Source organism: Erpetoichthys calabaricus, chromosome 14 (genome assembly GCF_900747795.2).
Source record: "Erpetoichthys calabaricus chromosome 14, fErpCal1.3, whole genome shotgun sequence".
In the NCBI taxonomy this organism is placed as follows: Eukaryota; Metazoa; Chordata; class Cladistia; order Polypteriformes; family Polypteridae; genus Erpetoichthys; species Erpetoichthys calabaricus.
The window spans coordinates 42,910,242-42,934,145 of record NC_041407.2 but is presented as its reverse complement, the minus strand read 5'-3'; the positions used below and the strand labels follow the sequence as shown (position 1 = coordinate 42,934,145).

Genomic DNA, 23,904 nt, shown 5'->3' with positions numbered 1-23,904 from the left:
CAAGAGAACTACCTCTTTCAACCCTCGCAAACATATGCAGTTTTTAATACCTGGAAAAGTTTTGGGATTAAAATGCTCAGAGATCTTTATATAGACAACATATTTACATCTTTTGAACAATTACGTTCAAAATTCAACCTCCCAGCTACACATTTCTTTCACTATCTGCAAATCAGAAATTTTGTTAAACAGAAATTGCCCGATTTCCCCCACCTCGTACCCTCCACAATGGTGGAAAAACTACTGCTCAATTTCGAGGAATTAAACACCATTTCCGCATTATATAAAATCCAATTAGTCCCTACCTTTCAAAGATCCAAGAGGACATTGGGAAGAAGATCTCTTAATCAATATATCAGAAAAGGAGTGGAAGGTAGCAAAGCAGAGAATTCACTTGAGCTCCATGTGCGCAAAGCATAGAATTATTCAACTAAAAATTATATATCGAGCTCATCTGTCTCGCTTAAAACTGTCCAAAATGTTTCCAGGGCAAGATCCAACCTGCGAATGCTGCAACCAAGCTCCTGCCTCACTGGGTCACATGTTGTGGGCCTGCACCAAACTAACATCATTTTGGACCAATACTTTTAAGTGCCTTTCAGACAGCCTTGGTATCACAATTCCTCCTAACCCATTAACAGCTGTGTTCGGTGTTCTCCCAGACGGACTTGAAGTGGAGAAGGACAAGCAAACGGTGATTGCATTAACTACACTTTTGGCACGCAGACTTATTCTGTTAAATTGGAAGAATCCTAACTCTCCTCTGATAAGTCAGTGAGAAACCGATGTTTTATATTATTTGAAATTGGAAAAAATCAAATTCTCAGTTAGAGGATCTGTACAAAATTTTTTCAAAACCTGGCAGGATCTAATCAATATTATTTTAGAATAAGAGAAATAACTATTACCGCATTTAATCCCCTTCTCCATCTCTTATTTACATATATATTTATTTCTCCCTTTCTTTTGTTTATTGTTGCCTTATTAAAAAGCCCTAAGCAATTCTCCTTTGGCTAAGCTCTCCTTCTCAGGGGTGGGGTTTGATTTGTCTTCAATTTTATTTGGTTATAAATTGATCTATTTGTATGGAATGATTACAATAAAAATTAATAAATTTAAAAAAAAAAGAAGCAGGGGCTGTTAAAGCTCATTGCGGCACTTCTTGTGTGATTTTGGGCTATACAAAAATAAACTAATGTTTATTCACGTGATCATTTAGCTGCACAATGTCTGCCTTTCATAGGATTTTACTTAAAGTCAGGTTAGACATTGATCTAAAATTTTCAAAAACAGAGGAGTCAACATTATTTTTCTTGAGCAGGGATTTAACAACAGCAGTCTTAAGACAGTCTGAGAAAACTCCCATAACTAATGATGAATTTACTATATCATGAACACTATCAATTAGCATGCCAGATACTTCTTTGAAAAAACATGTTGGTGTTGGGTCAAAGACGCTGGTGGAGGGTCTCAGTTGAGAAATTATTCTATATAAATCTGGTATATCTATCCTGGTCAAAGAATTTTATTCACTTAAAATGGAATACCAGGGTTTAATAGGATCAGTATTGGGGGGGTGTACTATATTATTTCTAATATCATAAATTTTGTGATTAAAAAATATAGCAAAAGCCTCAAGTTTCACTGGAAGTTTTTTGGAGGCATTGAGTGACCGGGGGTTTAGCAAACTATCAATTGTAGATAATAAAACTCTAGGATTACTAGCATTATTTATAATCCTAAAGAAATAATATCGTCTCTCAAGACGGACTATGTTGTTATAGTTAGTTATTTTAGTCTTCAATATTTCATTGTGGACAATCAATTTAGTTTTTCTCCGTTTACATTCAGCTTTCCGGCATGTTTTCTTTAAATCAGACACTCTTTGGGTCTTCTATGGTGTGGAGACTGTGGAAGATTGTGGGTTCGCTTCCCGGTTCCTCCCTGTGTGGATAGCGCTTTGAGTACTGAGAAAAGCGCTATATAAATGTAATGAATTATTATTATTATTATTAACAGTGCTAGAGGATTTTTTTAACTGTCTTTTCAAGAACGACTATGTCAGCAGCAGTTCTTGCTTAAACATTAAAATTTACCACCTTACAATTTACATTATTATCACTATTATAGTAAGCACTACAAATGGACTGGTTGCTTAAAATGTTTGTAAACTTTGAAGCTGCAAATGAATCAAAGAAGCATTTTTTTTAACAATACACATGTCATCTAGTTTATCTATCAGTATTTCTATATTAAAATGATGTTTTTTTAAAAATAACTATTTTCACTCATTTTGTGAAAGGCTGTACAAGATTGGACTTATTACTCTTAAATGCTTAAGCAGATATGAAGCATGCATGCTTAAAGATACAAAAACCAATGAATGGTTCGTTTAAAACTTAAGCAGTTGTGGCAAAAGCAGTTTACTACCCAACTTCCACTGGCTGTACTTGGGGTATGCTTACTATTTTAAATTTAAGGCAGAAATGATAACTGACATGTCACACATGGCTTTTTTGGTTAATTTTGGTAAACCACTTGTAGTACTGTATGTCTTATCTAACTGAAATGCCTATAGTAAGCACACATCTGTGTTTATCACAACCAAAGATTGATAGGCTTCCTTCCTGCCAACTTAAAATAGGCAATGTCATTTAAAATTTTCTTCTTTTGCACTTGCTATATTTTAAATTATACATTATTACAGTGGTTTCAGTTCTTCAGCCAAGTCATTATCTTTAACAAAAGAGAGGAATGCATTTTTATTGTCTAGTATGGAACCTTGTATCTGAAACATTTTGAGGAAAAAAAAGGTTACATTATTATGTAATAAAGACTATTTTATTTCACTTACACTTTATTGCCTGGTTGTGGATATCATTACACACACATAATTTGACTACCACTATAGATTACCACTTAACAAATTAAGCATATATGTAGTGGACAATCCAGAGCCAAAAAAGCTGTCTTTGTAGCACTGGGTGCCAGTACATCCTAGGGCATGGAGACAGTGCTCAAAATACAGAGTAATTGGAGTAGGATTTGAGCACAAGTTTCAGCATCACTAACAACTGCATGAACCAGATTTGTATAGTCATTCATTTTATTCTTCTGTAATGGAGTATTACATATATATTTTTCATGTGTAGGAAAAACTGTTGTTTGTTTTTGTTTGTTTATTGTTCAGTGCTTTTTTTGTTTACATTAGGGAATGGCTGTTGATGTATTATTCACATCTAACGAATACATTAACAGGCAGTCATATAGAGCAGTAATCGCCATTATCAACACTAGTAATATCTTGACTGTATTTTTAATTCAAAGTTATCTTAATTTTTAAAAAGGTATCGATTTCTGTTAAAAAATTAGCATTTCTTTGTGTGTGCAAACTTTTGACAGGTAGTGTATGTATATAATTTGTAATACTTTAGGGTGTTAAATTGATCATGATTTATGTATTCAGATAACATCTGACCATAGGTCAGGGTATGTTACTTTAAAATAGTAATGCTTGAGCACTGAGTTTAATATTTTATTATGAGTTATTTTTTTACTTGTTCTTATTAATTTTATGATTTAAATTTTAGGTGTCCCCTTGCTTGCCAGTCCTGTCTCGCCTTCTTTTCAGTAGTGATCCAGACCTTCTGGCAGATGCCTGTTGGGCGCTTTCATATTTGTCAGATGGTCCAAATGAGAAAATACAAGCTGTGATTGATTCTGGAGTTTGTAGAAGATTAGTAGAGCTTTTGATGTAAGTTTTTTGTGATGTTAAATCCTCTACTTTTTCCACCCTTTACAACTTATTATGTTGTGTTATAGAATAAAATCCGAAACCAACAATATCCAAGGCCAAAAGCCTTCTGGTTTCAGTTTAGACTTTTATTAGAGATACTAAACAGCCATGCTCTGTTTGCGGAGAAAGGCACTGTTCCTGAGCCCAAAAACATTTTATACATAGCTCTACACATATAAGGTACTTTGACATTCCTGCTATGCTAAATGGCAATAACTCCTGGCATTTTGCTGCCTTCATGCAATTGATTCGGTCATGCCAATTGTATTAGGTTTTGCCCATCCATCCATTATCCAACCCGGTATATCCTAACTACAGGGTCACGGGGGTCTGCTGGAGCCAATCCCAACCAACACAGAGCGTAAGGCAGGAAACAAACCCTGGGCAGGGTGCCAGCCCACCTCAGGGCACACACACACACACACACACCAAGCACACACTAGGGACAATTTAGAATTAACAATGCACCTAACCTGCATGTCTTTGTACTGTGGGAGGAAACCCACGCAGACATGGGGAGAACATGCAAACTCCACACAGGGAGGACCCAGGAAGCGAACCCGGGTCTCCTAACTGTGAGGCAGTAGCGCTACCCACTGCGCCACTGTGCTGCAGGTATTGCCCATCCATGTTTATTTTTCATTATGCTAATAGCCGACACCTGTTTGAAATTTGCTCTCTTTGTCTGGTATCCTTTTGAGCCACATCTCCTTATTCCTAATCCTCCACCCAAGCCTTTGGCATCAGGTTTCAGGGTGGCATTTTACATTGGTGGAGTAGTTACATGTAAGACTTGGTGCATCTCAGTGTTTTAACTATCTAAGACTCGGTGCAATTCAGAATATTGAGATTACAATATTCTTTAAAAATATATTATATATAATATTATACACAATAATATTTCTCTGTGTTTCATTTGATGTGTTTTGTAACATGCTTAAAGTTTTTATTTTGCTGTCATTAATTCAGGCACACTGATTACAAGGTGGCATCACCAGCACTGAGGGCAGTAGGAAATATTGTTACTGGAGATGACATACAAACTCAGGTAAAGGGTTTTTAACTTTATAGTTTGGTAAAAAAAATGATTTATTTTAAATCTTTAAATGGTGAAGGCAGTCTTTCATTGATGGTTTAACATGTTTACTTAGTGACTATAAAAATATATACTGCTTCAATTAGATGTTTTCATAATGCAAAAAGTAATGGGAGAGTGTCATTAAGAAAATAATTTGTTAATGAAAAACATCACTTCATATTAAGACATTTTGGAAAAATAATACATTTTAAAATTCTATATTAAAAATGTTAAAAAAAATCCATGTGTTGAATTGTTTATAGTAATTGTTACAGTAGTACAATTCTATAATTTTGATAAGGGGTAATAGCCCTTGTATATTTTGTGTTCTTTCATATGTATGCATTATAAAAAGTAAGTCTGTAGCCAACGAAAAAACAGCCTGTTGCTGTTTTTGTTGTTGTATAAGCTTTGTAACCTGTATTAGATTTACTGTATACAACTTGTCTTAATATTTATTTTCTATCACCTGTTCAGAATAATATTGTATTGTCTCTTTAGAAGATCAGTGCCTTATTTAATCAGTGTTTTATTCTTGCATCATATTATATTCATGGAAAGCATTTTGAAATGTTTGCTCTATCATAGATAAAGTGCCTAAAGCTCCTAAACACACCAAAAAAAAATTGTGATTCAACAGCCTATGAAAAAACTCATAATCCCGGGCCACCTTAAATTCCTTCGCACCTCTCCATTAGCGTCTTTTGTTTTGCAAATGTGTCAATCAGTGCAAGCAGCCTGCTAACCCATCCTCCCACCGCCACAGCTCAAATTGGACAAAAAATTCTCCCGCCTGGAATTTTACAGGGTAAATAATATACAGTGGTACCTTGAGATACGAGCCGTCACTAGGTCGATTTTTTTTGTCTTGAGTTAAGAGTCAAAATTCGAAATACGAGCCATCAAAGAGCTTGTCCCCGCACATTCCGAGGAACTAACGACAGAGGAGTTGACTGAACTACAGACGCAGCAACATACGGAGGTTCTGCAGGAGATTGGTATTGCGGAGGAGATTATCTCTTAAAGTGAGATAAAGGAAGTGTTTGCAATGTGGGAAAAAGTTTTGAACTTTAAAGAAAAGAAACACCCTGAAAAAATTACAACTGATCATACAGTGGCGCTATTTAATGACACTTGCCTAACACTTGACTTTATTGAAAAGAAACTGACGTGCAGTAGCGCTATTTAATGACACTTGCCTAACGCTCGACTTTACTGAAAAGAAACTGAACGTGCAGTGGCGCTATTTAATGACACTTGCCTAACGCCTGACTTTATTGAAAAGAAACTGATCGTGCAGCCACGGTATTTAATGACACTTGCCTAACGCTTGACTTTATTGAAAAGAAACTGAACGTGCAGCAGCGCTATTTAATGACACTTGCCTAACTCATTTCAGAAACATTCTAAAGAGGAGGACTAAACAAAGCTTCTTGGACAGGTTTCTATTGAAATGCCTTGAGAATGAAAATGACAAAAGCGTGGCAAAAAAGAAAAAAACTAGTGAAGAAGAAAATTAAGTGAAGTGAAAGAAAAAACATAATATGCTAATCGGCTTTGCCAACATCTGTCTATTTCTTTAGATTCTCTTTTATGTATTAGGTTTTATTTTGTTTGTATACAATATTTGTTCATTATAAATACATTTTTCTTATGTTGAAAATATTTAACAAAAAATTGGGGTGGTTTTTTTGGGGGCTAGCACAAATTAATCTCATTTCAATTAATTTCAATGGGGAAAATTGATTTGAGATATGAGCATTTTGATTTACGAGCTCGGTCACGGAACGAATTAAACTCGTATCTCAAGGTATCACTGTATTGTTATTTAAAATTTCATGTGTGTTCTGTGTCTACAACAATCTGTGTAAATGTAGGATGACAGAAAATGCAAGGCAGGAAACAAGTTTTACTCATGTTTTTCTAATAATTGACAAAAAATAGAGTCCAAATATCAAATAAACATTTTCACAAAAGATACAAGTATAACAAAACAAGTGCACTTTTATTCAAGAATATAACCGAAGAAAAAGAAGTTGGCTTAGGGTAACAAGGTAGATATGTCCACTTCGTTGGTACAGTGGAAACAACTGCTGTGTCCTAATCAAGAGGTTGTGGGTTTGTGGTTTTCACAAAGTTTGCTGCTTCAGTGTTTTTAGATCTTTTTGTCAGATGCTTCTGTGGTATACTAAAGTATAATTACAAGCATTCCATAAGTTTCAGTGGCTTTTATTGACCATTACATTAAGTTTATGCAAAGAATCAATATTTGCAGTGTTGGCCCTTCTTTTTCAAGACCTCTGCAATTTGCCCTGTCATGCTGTCAATCAACTTCTGGGCCAAATCCTGGCTGATGGCAGCCCATTCTTGTATAATCAGTGCTTGGTGTTTGTCAGAATTTGTGGGTTTTTGTTTATCCACCCACCTCTTGAGGACTAACCACAAGTTCTCAGTGGGATTAAGTTCAGGGGGGTTTCCTGGCCATGGACCCAAAATGTCAATGTTGTGTTCCCCAAGCCACTTGGAGCACAATGCCATAAGGCAAAAGTGATAACTAACATGCTGGAAAAGGCATTGTTCGTCACCAAACTGTTCTTGGATGGATGGGAGAAGTTGCTCTTGGAGGATGTTTTGGTATATTGTACAGATATTTCAAAATAAACTTAACAAGTACATTGGGAGGAAGCCATGAATTGCCTGATAGCAGTGAACAGGAAGAGGCGCTTCTTAGCACAACATGGTGGAATGAGCCTGTGGTTAAAAGTGATTTAAGAGAACACATCCTGGAGGGAATTTTTCATGGTGGCATTCAGTTTTGCCACTATACTCTTTTCCACAACAGCTTCCAGTTTGTTCAGGGTTCATCCTGTGAAGGAACAGGTTTTCCTGGTAAATTCGTTCAGGCATTGTGCTTCTTTTAAGCTCAAGTTGCTTCCTACAGTGGCTACTGTTGACTGATAGGACCTTTCCAGCAGCTGGCTGCATACATCGAAAGACCGGAATCTCCTTACAAAGTTGTTTGCTCTGGCACTTCTTGTAAAGTCCCACTGTGTTCTCAGACCAGTCCAGTTTGTTGTTCATGTGAACTCCTAGGTACTTATAGCTGTGCACTAGGGCTGCATGATATTGAAAAAAATTGACATTGCACTATTTTTTTTTTTCCAGCGATGTACAGTGCATCCGGAAAGTATTCACAGCACATCACTTTTTCCACATTTTCTGATGTTACAGCCTTATTCCAAAATGGATTAAATTCATTTTTTTCCTCAGAATTCTACACACAACACCCCATAATGACAACGTGAAAAAAGTTTACTTGAGATTTTTGCAAATTTATTAAAAATAAAAACATTGAGAAAGCACATGTACATTAGTATTCACAGCCTTTGCTGTGAAGCTCAAAATTGAGCTCAGGTGCATCCTGTTTCCCCTGATAATCCTTGAGATGTTTCTGTAGCTTAATTGGAGTCCACCTGTGGTAAATTCAGTTGATTGGACATGATTTGGAAAGGCACACACCTGTCTATATAAGGTCCCACAGTTGACAGTTCATGCCAGAGCACAAACCAAGCATGAAGTCAAAGGAATTGTCTGTAGACCTCCAAGACAGGTTTGTCTCAAGGCACAAATCCGGGGAAGGTTACAGAAAAATTTCTGCTGCTTTGAAGGTCCTAATGAGCACAGTGGCCTCATCCGTAAGTGGAAGAAGTTCGAAACCACCAGGACTCTTCCTAGAGCTGGCCAGCCATCTAAACTGAGCGATCGGGGAAGAAGGGCCTTAGTCAGGAAGGTGACCAAGAACCCGATGGTCACGCTGTCTGAGCTCCAGGGGTCCTCTGCGGAGAGAGGAGAACCTTCCAGAAGGACAACCATCTCTGCAGCAATCCACCAATCAGGCCTGTATGGTAGAATGGCCAGATGGAAGCCACTCCTTAGTAAAAGGCACATGGCAGCCCGCCTGGAGTTGCCAAAAGGCACCTGAAGGACTCTCAGACCATGAGAAAGAAAATTCTCTGGTCTGATGAGACAAAGATTGAACTCTTTGGTGTGAATGCCAAGCGTCACGTGTGGAGGAAACCAGGCACCGCTCATCACCAGGCCAATACCATCCCTACAGTGAAGCATGGTGGTGGCAGCATCATGCTGTGGGGATGTTTTTCAGCGGCAGGAACTGGGAGACTAGTCAGGATAAAGGGAAAGATGACTGCAGCAATGTACAGAGACATCCTGGATGAAAACCTGCTCCAGAGCGCTCTTGACCTCAGACTGGGGTGACAGTTCATTTTTCAGCAGGACAATGACCCTAAGCACACAGCCAAGATATCAAAGGAGTGGCTTCAGGACAACTCTATGAATGTCCTTGAGTGGCCCAGCCAGAGCCCAGACTTGAATCCGATTGAACATCTCTGGAGAGATCTTATAATGGCTGTGCACCAACGCTTCCCATCCAAACTGATGGAGCTTGAGAGGTGATGCAAAGAGGAATGGGCGAAACTGGCCAAGGATAGGTGTGCCAAGCTTGTGGCATCATATTCAAAAAGACTTGAGGCTGTTATTGCTGCCAAAGGTGCATCGATAAAGTATTGAGCAAAGGCTGTGAATACTTATGTGCATGTGATTTCTCAATTTTTTTATTTTTAATAAATTTGCAAAAACCTCAAGTAAACGTTTTTCACATTGTCATTATGGGGTGTTGCGTGTAGAATTCTGAGGAAAAAAATGAATTTAATCCATTTTGGAATAAGGCTGTAACATAACAAAATGTGGAAAAAGTGATGCGCTGTGAATACTTTCCGGATCCACTGTATATTGCAATATTAAAAAATCCAGAAATTTTTACCAGATGACCTGAATAGCTCCATTTTCAAAGAATACATCGTTCTAGAATGTTTGGGGTGATCTTGGAAAGTGAGTGCATTTGCTGTATAGAAAATAAGAAGAATCTAAAAAATGACCCTTAAAACGTTGAGTGTGTGACCTTCCTGCCTTTCTGTCTAATGCTATATAACCTGTATATTTTGTGGAGTCAGAAAATGCAGCAAATGCTTCATTGCCCATCACTACCCATCTGTCAATGAAGCAAGATTTGTCTAGAAGGGATAAAGAAGTTTTAAGGAGGCTATATATTTGTACTCCTAGTTACAACACACCATTAAACTAAAGAGTAAGGAAGCTTCATTTTCAAAGAGTGAATTAACATGAGTAGTAAAATATGCCATTTAACATTTTATTTCAAACTTAACCTCTTTTGTGGTAAACAGTAAAATAGCACACATTTTAATCTAAATTATAAAAATACAACCGCAGCTTTGTACCAGTTCACTGTGTGGTTTTCAAAAATACAACTTTAAACATAATTTATAAAACACAACTTTGTAAAGGTTAATCTGAACTAATAAATAACAATATCACTTTGTAATAAATAACAAACAGCACAGAACCATTTTGTCATACACACTGTTTTTAAACTTAATGTTTCTTAACAACAGTGCAAAAGTAATAAAGGCTAAACAAGATGAAATGAAACTTCTTAACTGTATAACATCTGGTTTCATTCTTAACAGATTAATTAGCTCAGTGGTTTCTAACCAAGAATACCACTGTGGCTTAAGACAAGAATTTTAGCAAGTGATAATGTTGTCACTTGCACTGAAAATCTTCTCTGATGGGGAGCTTGTAGCCAGAATACAGAGTTACTTGTGGGCAAGCTTGGCAAATCATGGAAAGTTCACCTTGTGTGTTTTCTACCATGAAAATGGATCTTGTTCTTTGTCTATGGAAGGTGTTAGCAGGTAGTTCTTTAAGTTCAGATTCCACGGCTTCCCTAAGGGTCAGAGAGGAATTGCCCTTTGCTGCAGCTACGCTTTTTTCAAAGAAACTTCCCATCGACCTCTTGGCTTTATTTGCTTGGGATGTGTCAGCAGTTGTGGGCTCAGCTTCAGCTCTGCAGCCTGAGGTCTCTTGGCATTCAATCATTTCAGGTGTCACTCTGGCCTTGACTTTGATCTTGCTGTCTTTGCACTGATAAAGTCCATTTTGAATTAGGGGTCCAGACAGGATTCCATATCTAGCAGCTCCTGAGTTGCTTCGTCTTTATATTTCTCATTAAGGTAGGCCAACATCTCACTCTTCAACATCTTAGTAACATCTGTGTCTTCCTCTTGCATTAGTAACATTGAAGTGTTAAAAAGGTGAAGAACTGGCCTCTCATAGGTGATGCTAACATAGTCTTCTCCAGAAAGTGCATCCGTTAAGTCCAGCAGTGGAAACAGTGACTTGTTGATAGCCCCCTAGACATTTATATCTTGCCAGGTTGGAATTAGAAGGTTATACCTTCTGCAGACAGGACCTGAGATTAAGCTTTCTGCTACTTTAGTATCCTGCTAATCATCATCTGTCTGGAACCCTATCCCTCCTATTCTAATAGGAGGAAATGTAATGGTTGATTGAATTCCTTCTGGGCTTTTTCCAAAGAACTTATGCCCTTCCAGCTGGGTGAGAATTGATCCATCAACTTCTTGCAGACCTCAGTTGGTGCGTTCATCCCTTTTCAATTGAATTTCTAAGGGAAAAATCAACAAAGTACACATTAAATATAAGCATTTCTCTCGATTATATATAAAAAAAAAAAAAAAACTTGCAACAAGACTTTTTCCTGGGGTCGAGACGTGATATGTTGTAGAGAAACGGAGAGACAGAGACACTTTCACTTCCGATGAGACGTACAAGTCACGTCATACTTACAACCCTCAGGTGCAAGTCCCGTGATACACATTCAGAGTTGGTTAGAGTTAATGTAAGTAGGAAAATTCGGAAGTCTCAAAAAATGAGAGTTAAAAAAACACCTGTTACTTGTTTCCCAATGTATCACCGTTTAAGAGGGGTTTCTGAGGAGCGGCCGCGTCAAGCTGAAAGTATTACAGATTACAGATCAGTGAAAACAGATGGAATATTCAGGTGCTGTACAGATATTTTAAACGTTAGACGCTCCATACGAAATGCAGATCACTCGGCACACAGTAGCAGCAAGCCAACAGCTTCCCGAGCAAAGAGGAGGTGAAAAAAACACCTGTTACTTGTTTCCCAATGTATCACCGTTTAAAAGGGGTTTCGGAGGAGTGGCTGCATCTCCTTTGAGTGCGCTCAGACCCCCTCTTCACAATGGCGCATACCACTGACGGAGGGGAGGTTAGGGGTAGGCGAGCAAATTGCAGATCATGCGTGAGGGTAGCAGCAGCATACCAAAGAGCTTGACCAAAGAGGAGTTACAGTGGGAAACAAATATTTTTTTTGTTTTTGGTTTTTTTTTTTTAATGTATTTGTTTCTCATTGTATCACCGTTTTAAGAGGGATTTCAGAGAAGCGGCCGCTGGCAGTCTCCCTGCTAGAAGCTGCTTCTCTGAAAAGGGGTTGGCGAGCGAAGCCCCCTAGAATATTTAAATTTAAACAATAGAGTGGTTATACATACATTTAAGTTTCTGCCTGCTTTATTTACATATTTTATGAATCTATGAAAACCCAATCACTCTCACAGAATATTACTGTCGTATGAGTTTTACATCAGTAGTGTGCCCTCCAGTTTCAGTTTAGTGCGTCTTTAAGAATTGTTTATGAAACTGACATTTTAAAATTCAAGATTAAAAAATTTTTACATACAGACTTAAGTAAATGAAGTAGTGATGTGCAAATCTAACTAGCTCCAGATTGTGCTAATGAAAAGAGAGGACTAACAAAAAAAGTGAGTTATATTAAAATAGTCTAGCTATTAAATAATAAGGTAGAAGACAGTGTCATTGTGAATAAGTGTTTTTTTTTTTTAAACAATATGGCTAAGACAATATGTGCAATTGGCAGTAGTAGAAGTATAATACTGTACATATATAAAGTTATAAAAATACAGATTTTAATGTGATGCAACAATTTTATTATGTTTAACTTTAGGACAAGTTGTTTAGTAAAACAGCTTAGTAAATATAGCAGACTTGCCAACTGCGAGATGCAGTCTGTGGCCAAAGCACTGCATCCTAGTCTGCTTGTTAAGGGATGCAACTTTCACCATGTTTCCCGTTTTCTCTGTTGTTCTACAGATTAGACCTCTTTCTTCTAGACCCCAAGCAGCCAATGCTTCTCTCAAACCAGTTGAGATGTTCTTGCTTGTATGATCCTGCAAGAAAAATGCTGTTTGCAAATAGACTGGACCACAAAAACATTGCTGTTGCAAAATATTCCACTTTTAATAACTCTAATTGAATGTGTGCCTTGCATTTCTTACACAGCTCTGAGATGGTGAAATGAGTAAAATAGTTGTACGATGGTATTATATACCGCTTGTCAAGCAACTGTATCATCTTTTTAAAACCCTTTGTTAACTGTGCTAATTGGTACCGTGTGTTTTGTGAGGTGAAGTGTTATTGCATCAGTGATTTCTCTCTCCCTTTTGGAACCCCTCCCGTACAGTATAACACTGGTAAACGTGTCCAAAATTTTTTTGCTTTGGACGGCCTTCATATAGGACTTCGTTCACTCGTCATAGTGTTTTGTGGTGCCGATTTCAATGATCAAACAAATGACTTATGTTGCCCTCTGTTGTGGTAACAGTTGCAAGGCACTGTCGACGAAGTACCTGTTTTTGTTCTACATCTTCCTTTGTGTAGCCAAAATAATTCTATATGACTGACACTACATTTCTTTTTGCAACCAAATCTTCCTTTCTTCTGTTTTTCTCCTGTTTATCGCTCATTTTCAGGTCTGTTGTGAATTGTGATCAACGACTAGCACGGCCTGGTTTGTTTGAGAACAATTGTGGGGCAAACGTCTTCACTGTGGGACGCTGGATGGGCTGGCAGTGGAGCTCGATATGGGGTGCAGAGCTTAGAGGGACATGCACATACATGGGCAGGAGTAGGATTTCAGACGTTGTTATAAGATTTTTTCCACAGCTGGGCAACCTTTAGTCAGTTCAGGGAAAGGGAGAACAGGTGCTGAATGTCCCTGCAGAGATGGTTGGCACATGTGTTCAGAACCCTGGGGCTGATTCCATCTGGCACTGAAGCCGTGTTTATGTAGAGTATTCCCAGCTGCCTCCTTACTTGACCAGCAGAGAGACACAGTCCAGGAAGTGGAGGAAGGGACTGGAGAACATAAGTGTGATGTTATTGTAGGGGAAGATCATGAAGGGTGCAGATGGCAGCTGGGATTCGGAAAGCTCCTCAGCTTGCACACAGAGGCTAGCTGTGTTGGGGGGAGAGCTGTACTGAAAAGAATGAGTCAAACCTGTTAAAAAAATTGGTTCAGTTCATTGTGTTCTTCACCCCCTTCTCTACATGTTTCACAGCCTGCTTGTAGATGGTGATAGTCCTCATCCCCATCCCACACTTTCTTAATGTTATTTTGTTGTAACTTGTGCTTAAGTTTGTTTGTGTAGTGGGTTTCCCCCTCTCAGAACTGCTTCTTCAGTTCTGACTCCACCTGTTTGATTTCATCCATCTCCAGACCTGAAGGCTGTCTTCTTCATATTTGGTAGGGCTTGCAAGTTATTTGTGATCCATGGCTTATTGTGGGGGAAAACAGCACACTGACTTTGTGGGGTCTGTGTTGTCCACACAAAGCTTTATATAATCTGTGGATAAAGGTGCAGAGTCCCTCAATATCCATACTGTGTTACTCATAAAACATATCCCAGTTAGTGTTCTCAAAGGCATCCTTCATAGCCTCCATTGTCCAGTCTTGCACAGTCCTGGTGGTGGCTGGCAGCTGCTGGACAATGGCTTTATATGCAGGTATGAACTGTATCAAATTATGGTTCGATCAGCCTTAAAGGTGGCAAAGGAATTAATCTTTAATTTAGTAAAAGCATATAACATTCTATACAATCAAGTCAAACTTAAATAAACTAAATTCAAATCAACCCCCACCAGAAAGAAAGCGAGGAAGGCCAGCAGCCAGAGCAAAACTATTGAGAGTAGTAAAGCGTGAAAGGAGGCTTTTCCCCCAATATAAATGTTTATTCTAAAATATTATTGATTAGGTCCTGACAGGTTTTTAAAAAGTTTTGAACAGATCCTCTAAGTGAGAATTTGATTTGTTCCAATTTCAAATAGTATATAACATCAGTTACCCACTGACTTAAAAGAGGTGGGTTAGGATTCTTCCAGTTGAGCAAGACAAGCCGACATGCTAGTAGTAAAGGCAATTACAGTTTGTTTGTCCTTCTCCACTTTATGCCCATTTAGGAATACACAAAAACAGCTGTTATTGGGTATGGGGTAATTGTGACACCTAGGCTGCCTGATAGGCATTTAAATTCTTTTGTCCAGAATGATGTTAATTTGGTACACGCCCAAAACATATGGCCTAGTGAAGCTGGAGCTCGATTGCAATGTTTGCAGGTTGGATCTGCCCTGAAAATATTTTGGACAATTTTAAGCGAGATGGATGTGCTCGATAAAAGATTTTAAGTTGAATAATTGAATGCTCTGCACATATGGAGCTAGAGTGAATTCTGTGTGTGGCTACTTTCCACTCCATTTCTGAAATGCTAAGTAAGAGATCCTTTTCCCACTGTACCCTGGGATCTTTAAAAGGAAGGGACCTTTTTTGTTTTTATATATTATAGAAATGCTGTCTGAGTCCCCAGGACTGATCAATATCTCTTCTGGAATATAATTATGTGGGAGGTGAGGAAAATTGGACAGATTTTATTTAGCAAAGTTTCTAATTTGGAGATAGTGTAAAAATTGTGTTGATAGGAGACTGAATTTGGAGTGTAATTGCTCATAGGTTGTGAAGACATTATTTATATACAGATCTCTAAATGATTTAATCCCATTCGTTTTCCAAACATTAAAAACTATATAAGTTGGAGATGGTGGAAAAAGGTGGTTATCATGTAGAGGTGCCAAAGATAAAATATTCTCTAACTTGAAGTGCTTCCATATTCTGTGTTAACGAAGGACAATTTGGTTGTTAGTATATTGACGATACCTTGTATTTACTGGTGTACAAAGCAAGGAATATAAAGAAGTACTGCAGGATTTCATTTCTATTGCAGACCAAGCTAGTGTGTGTTAGTCTATTTGTGTCAATGACCAGGTTTTTATAGCTTGTTTGTTTGCTGCCCAGTAATAAAATTGAAAATTGGCCTTGCCGCCTTCTGATTTAGGTCGTTGTAGGGTTGCCTTTTGAATGCGTGGGTTTTTCAGATTCCAAATAAATGAGTTTATGATTGAATCTAATTTCTTAAAAAATGATTTCTTAATGTATATGGGGATGTTTTGAAATAGGAACAGAAGTTTAGGGAGGATATTCATCTTGACAATGTTAATTCTCCCTGCTAAAGTAAAATGGAGGGTAGACCATCTATGCACATCTTGTTTAATTTTGTCCATGCAAACAGCAGCATTTTGTTGAAAAAGAGCTTTATATTTACTTGTGATGTTGACCCCATGGTATTTAAACTGATCTGCAATGATAAAAGGGAAGGTGTCCAATCTAATACTGCTTGCTAGAGAATTCACTGGAAAAGCACACTTTTGTTCAAATTCATTTTGAGTCCAGATATCTTTTGAAATTTTGCTAGTACATTTAGGGCTGTAGGCACAGAATTTTATGGGTCTGAAATATACAGTACCATATCATCTGGATATAATGATATTTTCTTTTCAAGTCCTTCTCTGAAAGTCCCCTTTATATCTGATGCATTTCGAAAGTGAACAGCCAATGGGTCAATGGAGATTGCAAATAGCACTGGTGACAAGGGGCATCCTTGTCTAGTACCACTAGTAGTCTGAAATAATGTTGTTAATACAAATAGAAGCTTCTGGACTGGTATACAGTAGTTTGATCTATGGACATATGTTCAGGCCAAACCCAAATTTATGCAAAGTGATGAACAGGTAATCCCATTCAATCATATCAAATGCTTTTTATGCCTTCAAAGATATGATCTCCAGAGTGTTGGACTTTATGGATGAATATATTACATTAAATAGGCGTCGAAGATTGGAAGCCAAATGTCAACCTTTAATAAATCTGGTTTGGTCTTGTAATATTACTGAAGGGAGCACTTTCTCAGTCCTTCTAGCTTAGGGCTTTAGAGAGTATCTTAACATCATTGTTCAGAAGTGAGATTGGTCTGTATGATCCATATTATAATAAGTCCATATTTTTCTTGGTAATTCATGCTTGGCAAAAAGTTTGAGGTGCAGTTTTTTTGTCTCTGGCTTCTATAAATGTTGCTAATAAGAGGGGAGCTAACTTAATTGAAAATTAAGTTATATATGTCTTTAACATTGGCATATAACAAGTCTAGGGTCCTGTTTTCTCTTGTTTTACAGTCCACAAACTGGTAAAAAGTGATGAGAGTGGAGTAAATTGAAACTAGGTTAAAATCTCCAGAAATTGTAATGAAAGCAGTTTAGTAGTCTGTAGTGAGTTTAGTTATTACAGAATATAGAATTGCCGCATCTGCCGAGACTTGGTTCATGTTCTTTGTTTCATCACCACAAAAAAGAATTTACCATGTTTTTTATGAATGTGTTCTAATCAGTATAATATTCAGACATTAGTGTTATTTTCTACTTAGAAATTAACCCATATTTGTTTATATGTTAGAGACCAAGAAGACAATATTCTTCTGTAACATGGGTGTGTTTCTTTTTAGGTTAACCAATGTGCATTTCCGTTACAAGTGCATTTGTTACTTTCTACATTATTTTGTCAGTTTTTTCGTGTGGTTTAAATTTGGCCTGAGTATCATGTGAAGTTCTGTGGTTCCTCTAACTGCAAATTGAAAGTTCATACTACTCTTAAAATTTAGATTATCGGCTATATTCTCATGTTAAAATATAGTATTTCCTCATGCTAATGAAAGGTTGAATTGTGGCAGGTTGTCCTGAATTGCTCTGCTCTTCCATGTCTCCTGCACTTGCTAAGCAGTCCAAAGGAATCCATTCGTAAGGAAGCTTGTTGGACCATCTCCAATATTACAGCTGGAAACAGATCGCAAATCCAGGTAATTCATGAACTGTTTCCAATAAAGAAATGGCAATGGTTGTTCTGGCTATATTATAAATTTAGATACCAAATTCAATACAATGTATTTTAATAATATTCTTTTACCTTCACCTTCTAGGCTGTTATAGATGCAAACATTTTCCCTGTACTAATAGATATCTTACAAAAAGCTGAGTTCCGCACAAGAAAAGAAGCTGCCTGGGCCATCACGAATGCTACATCAGGGGGAACACCTGATCAAATTAGGTAAGATATCACTTGTTAAAGTCTATTTAGTGTTCTAAACTTGAAATTATACTGGTCTTAAATAAAACATGGAAGTTCACAGATGTATTTAGCTCAAAGTAAAAAAATTAATCGATTTAGTTCATTGTTTTTTCCACCTGTAATTCTGTAAAAGGTAGATTGTGTTTTAAGCAACATTAGATTTTCTTTTTTGTTGTGTTTTAACATATTTTAATCATGGTATCAGTTTACACTAGTGATGGGCAATACTGCTGATTTTCTTTTCAATCCAATACCAGGTGATACTGATGCCAGTATTATTGATACCAGTACTGATGCAGCCAGAGTGTTATCCTGCAAGAATGGTTAATATTCTATCTATCTCTCTCTCTATCTCTATCTATTCTGTAAAAACTTAAAGTATGTGTGGACATAAGTCACATTTTAAAGACTTTGCATTAGTAGACTTATTATATATACAGTAATCCCTCGCTATATCGCGCTTCGCCTTTCGCGGCTTCACTCTATCGCGGATTTTATATGTAAGCATATTTAAATATATATCGCGGATTTTTCGCTGCTTCGCGGGTTTCTGCGGACAATGGGTCTTTTAATTTCTGGTACATGCTTCCTCAGTTGGTTTGCCCAGTTGATTTCATACAAGGGACGCTATTGGCAGATGGCTGAGAAGAAACCCAACTTACTTTTCTTTCTCTCTCTCTTGCGCTGACTATCTGTGATCCTGAAGTAGGGGGTGTGAGCAGGGGGGCTGTTCGCACACCTAGACGATACGGACGCTCGTCTAAAAATGCTGAAAGATTATCTTCACGTTGCTACCTTCTGTGTGCAGCTTTTAAGTATGCTGCACGGTGCTTCGCATACTTAAAAGCTCAAAGGGCACGTATTGATTTTTTTTATCTGTCTCTCTCTATCTCTCCCTAACTCTCTCTCTCTCTCTCTCTGCTCCTGACGGAGGGGGTGTGAGCTGCCGCCTTCAACAGCTTTGTGCCGCGGTGCTTCGCATACTTACAAGCCAAACGGCCCTATTGATTTCTTTGCTCCTTTGAAGAGGAAGATATGTTTGCATTCTTTTAATTGTGAGACTGAACTGTCATCTCTGTCTTGTCATGGAGCACAGTTTAAACTTTTGAAAAAGAGACAAATGTTTGTTTGCAGTGTTTGAATAACGTTCCTGTCTCTCTACAACCTCCTGTGTTTCTGCACAAATCTGTGACCCAAGCATGACAATATAAAAATAACCATATAAACATATGGTTTCTGCTTCGCGGATTTTCTTATTTCGCGGGTGGCTCTGGAACACAACCCCCGCGATGGAGGAGGGATTACTGTAGTGCCAAAGGTCAGACTACTTTGCTTGTTTATTAACAGAAATTATTAAACATGTTCAGTTCTTCCAAACACTGTTTGGATAAAGTGTTAGCGTTACATTTTTTTCTTGAAAAATTATGTAAAAAGTGTTCAATTTTTTGGCAAAAAAATGTGATTATTTTTTACTGTAAAGCATGCATAACGCGAAGGGCTCGTTTATACTTCATGCTCAGAATGCACATGCATCATGGCTGCCACACGTTCCAAGTATTTATTTGACACGTCCTCTGAGCAGGTCCTCAGAAATTAACATGACACGTGTGCAAGTTGCAGTCCCAGCAAAAAGTCGGGAGTTGCAGTGTGATAATAGTAGGAATATGACGTCGGAGTCTCTGTTTGCTATCTACATGTGACAGAAAGCCGCTTTGAGGATCCTACGGGATCAGTGTTCCTGCTTCTATGTTTGATGAATGGTTCGATGTGGTGAAACAAGATGCCGACATACAAATGCATTCATGGTGCTGAGAGGATCCTCAACATTACTGCTTGTATGACTGTCAAGAGCATGCAACACTTGGGATACTGAAAAATGTTTTCTATGAAATGCCATCATTACTAGACACAAATACAGGTGAGAGGAGAAGAGGCGCCTGTACCAATTCTTGTGCAATGCTCGAGAGTACAGCTTTCGCAAGATGCGGCTATACCATTGCCTGAGTAACACTCAGGGCTACAGCTTTTAGCATTGTTTTTACAGCCCAATTGACACTTGGGTCTAATACTAGAGAACGGGATTTAAAGCTAATATAGAGTAACTAGCCGACGCCCGCCGTAGCATACGGCGGTGTAAGAAGAGCAACAGAAAATGGTGAGAAAGGAATTCAGAAATCAAGTAGAAATAAATACTTCTTGAAAGACGCAGTGTGCATGTAGAATTTCCGGCCAAGCAGGATTACATGTGAAAGTAATAAATAAATCAGGCTTTCCGAATTTACTTACTATTGCCATGGCATCCTGATAGTTTTGTTGCATGTATCTTGGACTTCCTGGAAATGTGGACAGTAATATGATCATTTTGCCTACACGTACGTTGTTATTTTCAGCGTTTGCTTGCAATGCGTCTGATAGTTCCATGCGCAGATCTTGTAGATGTAATCTGAGATAGTTGAGACACGCGCCCACTGTTTTAACATACGCATTTATGATGTACTGTTGGAATAGTTTGCTGCTGGAGTGCAAAATACTAAATGTATTCCTCATTACTAATCTGTACGCATAAAATTGGCATTGAGTAAGCCTTATTCACTTGGCGGTTCTTTTATCGGGAACATGTTGTAAATCTTTGTGCCAGCCAGTGTCTCCGTAAGGGAATAAAAGTGGGTAAACCATAGGATTGCAATTCATATTGAGCGTGGAAATCTGTTTACAGGAGTTGCCTATGGGATAGATGCAAATCTGCCATCTTCTCCGACGAAAATCGCTGCAATGTCAGGGCATTGTATCGTCGTAAATCCTGCCCAGGGTTTTCCTTGAAAACCATTCATACAGATGCTGTTGGATTGGACTGAGTGATTTCATGCATGTGTTTGTATAATTTAGCGAAGGGGTTGATGGTTCTGAGCAAGGAATCTAGCTGGAGAAGTACATTTTCGCTGCCTGCAGAGTTTGCTTTATTTTGTAAGCGTACTTCAGTAGCTTGTGCTTTGTCAAAAACATACAACTGTCCATATACTGGAGAGGTAGAAGTGTTAGCGTATAGTGAAGAGATTTGGTGATAAATTTGCCCGTGTGTTTTAAATCTGTATGGTCTGTGGCCAGGAGGTTGAGTTATCTGTGCACCCATGGAAGCAAACGCCAGAGTTGTATTCTTGAATGTGTTCACGATAATTTTTAGCTTCTGATGTTTGCTGTGTAAGAAGCTGTTGTAAAGATACAGGTGGCTCCCGCAAGGGTGGTAAAGCTACTTTAGTAGTAAATGACAAAATTTTGCCATAAATTATATAATGTGTGAAGCCTGAAGTCCAAAGATCAAATAAACACTTTCACAAAAGGTTCAAGGATTATACAACAGCTTCTGTGGCGTAGCGGTAAGATCTGCTGATTTGTAATCAAGAATTCCCGGTTCGATCCCGACTGACTCCTATATTTGCCGTTTTCAGTAGTGAGCTGCTCTTATTGTTAATATTATATAGTACATTTGGTGTACATATATAGTACTTGTAAAAGTTACCGGCTTTTTTTTCCACTTTTATTCTCTTAGTCACGATCACGATACATACTACCGCCCCCCTACCCAGGGATCTGACGCTGTTAGTTTTTATTTGAAACTGGGAATAACTATAGATGTGAGTGGTGTTTTGAGGCAATGGAACTGGACATTCTCTGATCTGGAGGGATAAAAGCTGACACACAAACGCTGGTGAATCTGCCTTCTTTGTATCTCACCGTCACTTGATTTTTTTTTATTCAGTTTTATTGAGTGTTCCTGCTCACGCTGAATTAGTATGCACCTTATGGTCTATGAAAAACAGAGACATAGGTATATATGATATTTAGAATTATTCATTTTATGACCTGTATAGTACATTTTGGAAAACATTGTGGCACGAACACAACATTATTCATATTATTCATAATCATTCACATAACATCTTGCGGTTGTAATCAGTGACCATGTGTTTTTTTTTTTTCCCCCCTATCTTGCCAGTCTCCATGTTGCTGAATGGTGCTGTTTCTTTTGTAGTCCAGGACAAGCAAAGGAAAGAATAGTAGGCTACAGAGAGGTCTGTTCAGCGCTATATGCAATCATCATATTCAAATGTTAACAGTTCACACACACACACACACACGCAAGGACCGTCCTTTCTACATTTAAAACTCCAGCACTTCACTCTCATATAATCAAGGCATGAGCTGGGAGATCTTTGTGTACAGTCTGCGGCGGTAGAGGGATGGAATAGCAGGCTGCTTATCTTTATCGGCACATTTACAGAACAAAAGACACTGACGGAGAGGTGCAATGGGATTTAAGGTGTGCCGGATCTACGAGTTTTTTTGTAGGCTCTGGTAATTCTAGTGTTAATGAAGTAACCAGTATGGGGTGAACATTAAAATTATACCAAACCCAGAATAAAAGTCAGAATCCAAATAAATACAAAAAGGATCTTCAGGAATTCAGAGAAATAATAAAACAGTCAAGCCCATGCCAACATTCAAACTCACTCTCTGTATAACTGGGAGGGGCATTTATTTTAAATCACAGCTGTAGACCAGTTCTGATGAGACATCACTTCTTTATAGCTGTTTAGCAATCTTAAACAATTGAAATTACACTAGTCTTATTCTGGTGTTATTTCAGATCCCATGAGAACTACATCCAGGTTAGGGGCCAGTCTTCCTTTGGATCAAGCAAACAAAGCTAAAGCTTTACCTAGTAATTCCTGGTATCCCTGTAACTACAAACCTTATAACTGTCTTCAAGCACCAGAAGACTATAGCACACTTTGTTTATCTATATGTAAGGAACAACACAGCCCCACATAAATCACAACAACTCACAGCAACAACAACAATATTTATTTATATAGCACATTTTCATACAAATAATGTAGCTCAAAGTGCTTTACATGATGAAGAAAGAGAAAAAAAAAGACGATATAAAAAAAATAAAATTAGGCAATACTAATTAACATAGAATAAAAGTAAGGTGGGCGGCATGGTGACGCAGTGGGTAGCACTGCTGCCTCGCAGTTAGGAGACTTGGGTTTGTTTCCTAGGTCCTCCCTGTGTGGAGTTTGTATCCTGCCTTGTGCCCTGTGTTGGCTGGGATTGGCTCCAGCAGACCCCCGTGACCCTGTAGTTAGGATATAGCGGGTTGGATAATGGATGGATAAAAGTAAGGTTTGATGGCCAGGGAGGACTCGCACACCAAACTGGGTTGGACTGAGGTGGTGTGTCACAACATCCACACTATCGACCCAGTCCCGGTTCAACACAGAGCTTACAGAAAAGGGGAATAATCAAGTTGTGGGTCAACCAGATGTTGGTGGATGGGGTCATCAAATCTTCCACTTCACCATGGGCTAGCCCTGCAGTGCTTGTTCAAAAGGCCGATGGGACCTACTGATTCTGTGTAGACTATAGGGAGCTGAACAAGAAGACCTTCACATATCCCATGCCCCTTGTACACGACATCTTGGGAGTTTTTGCATGGGGCAGCAGTGTTCAGCTAACCTAGATTTGAAGTCTGGGTATTGGAAGGTGAGGATGGGGAAGAGTAGCATTGAGAAGACTGTCGTCATCACCCCGTAGGGGTTGTTCCAGTTTTGGATCCCTTTGGACTTAAAAACACAGGGGCATCATTCCAACGACTGATGGAGCTGGGAAGATTTGCTTTGTGTATATAGATGACATCATTGTGTTTTTCCCATGTGTCAAACATCTCAAGGACCTTAATTCAGTC

The 23,904-nt window shown here is 38.3% G+C and overlaps 1 protein-coding gene across 1 annotated transcript in view; it reads left to right on the top strand.

The window, feature by feature from the left end:
* Positions 1–23,904, top strand: part of LOC114665376 (importin subunit alpha-7) — a 124,056-nt gene that overhangs the window by 34,987 nt on the left and 65,165 nt on the right. Inside the window, exons 3-6 of the mRNA XM_028819910.2 lie at positions 3,591–3,754; positions 4,766–4,844; positions 17,761–17,886; positions 18,007–18,134. Coding sequence (XP_028675743.1) covers positions 3,591–3,754; positions 4,766–4,844; positions 17,761–17,886; positions 18,007–18,134 — 497 coding nt within the window. The remainder of the gene's footprint in view (positions 1–3,590; positions 3,755–4,765; positions 4,845–17,760; positions 17,887–18,006; positions 18,135–23,904) is intronic.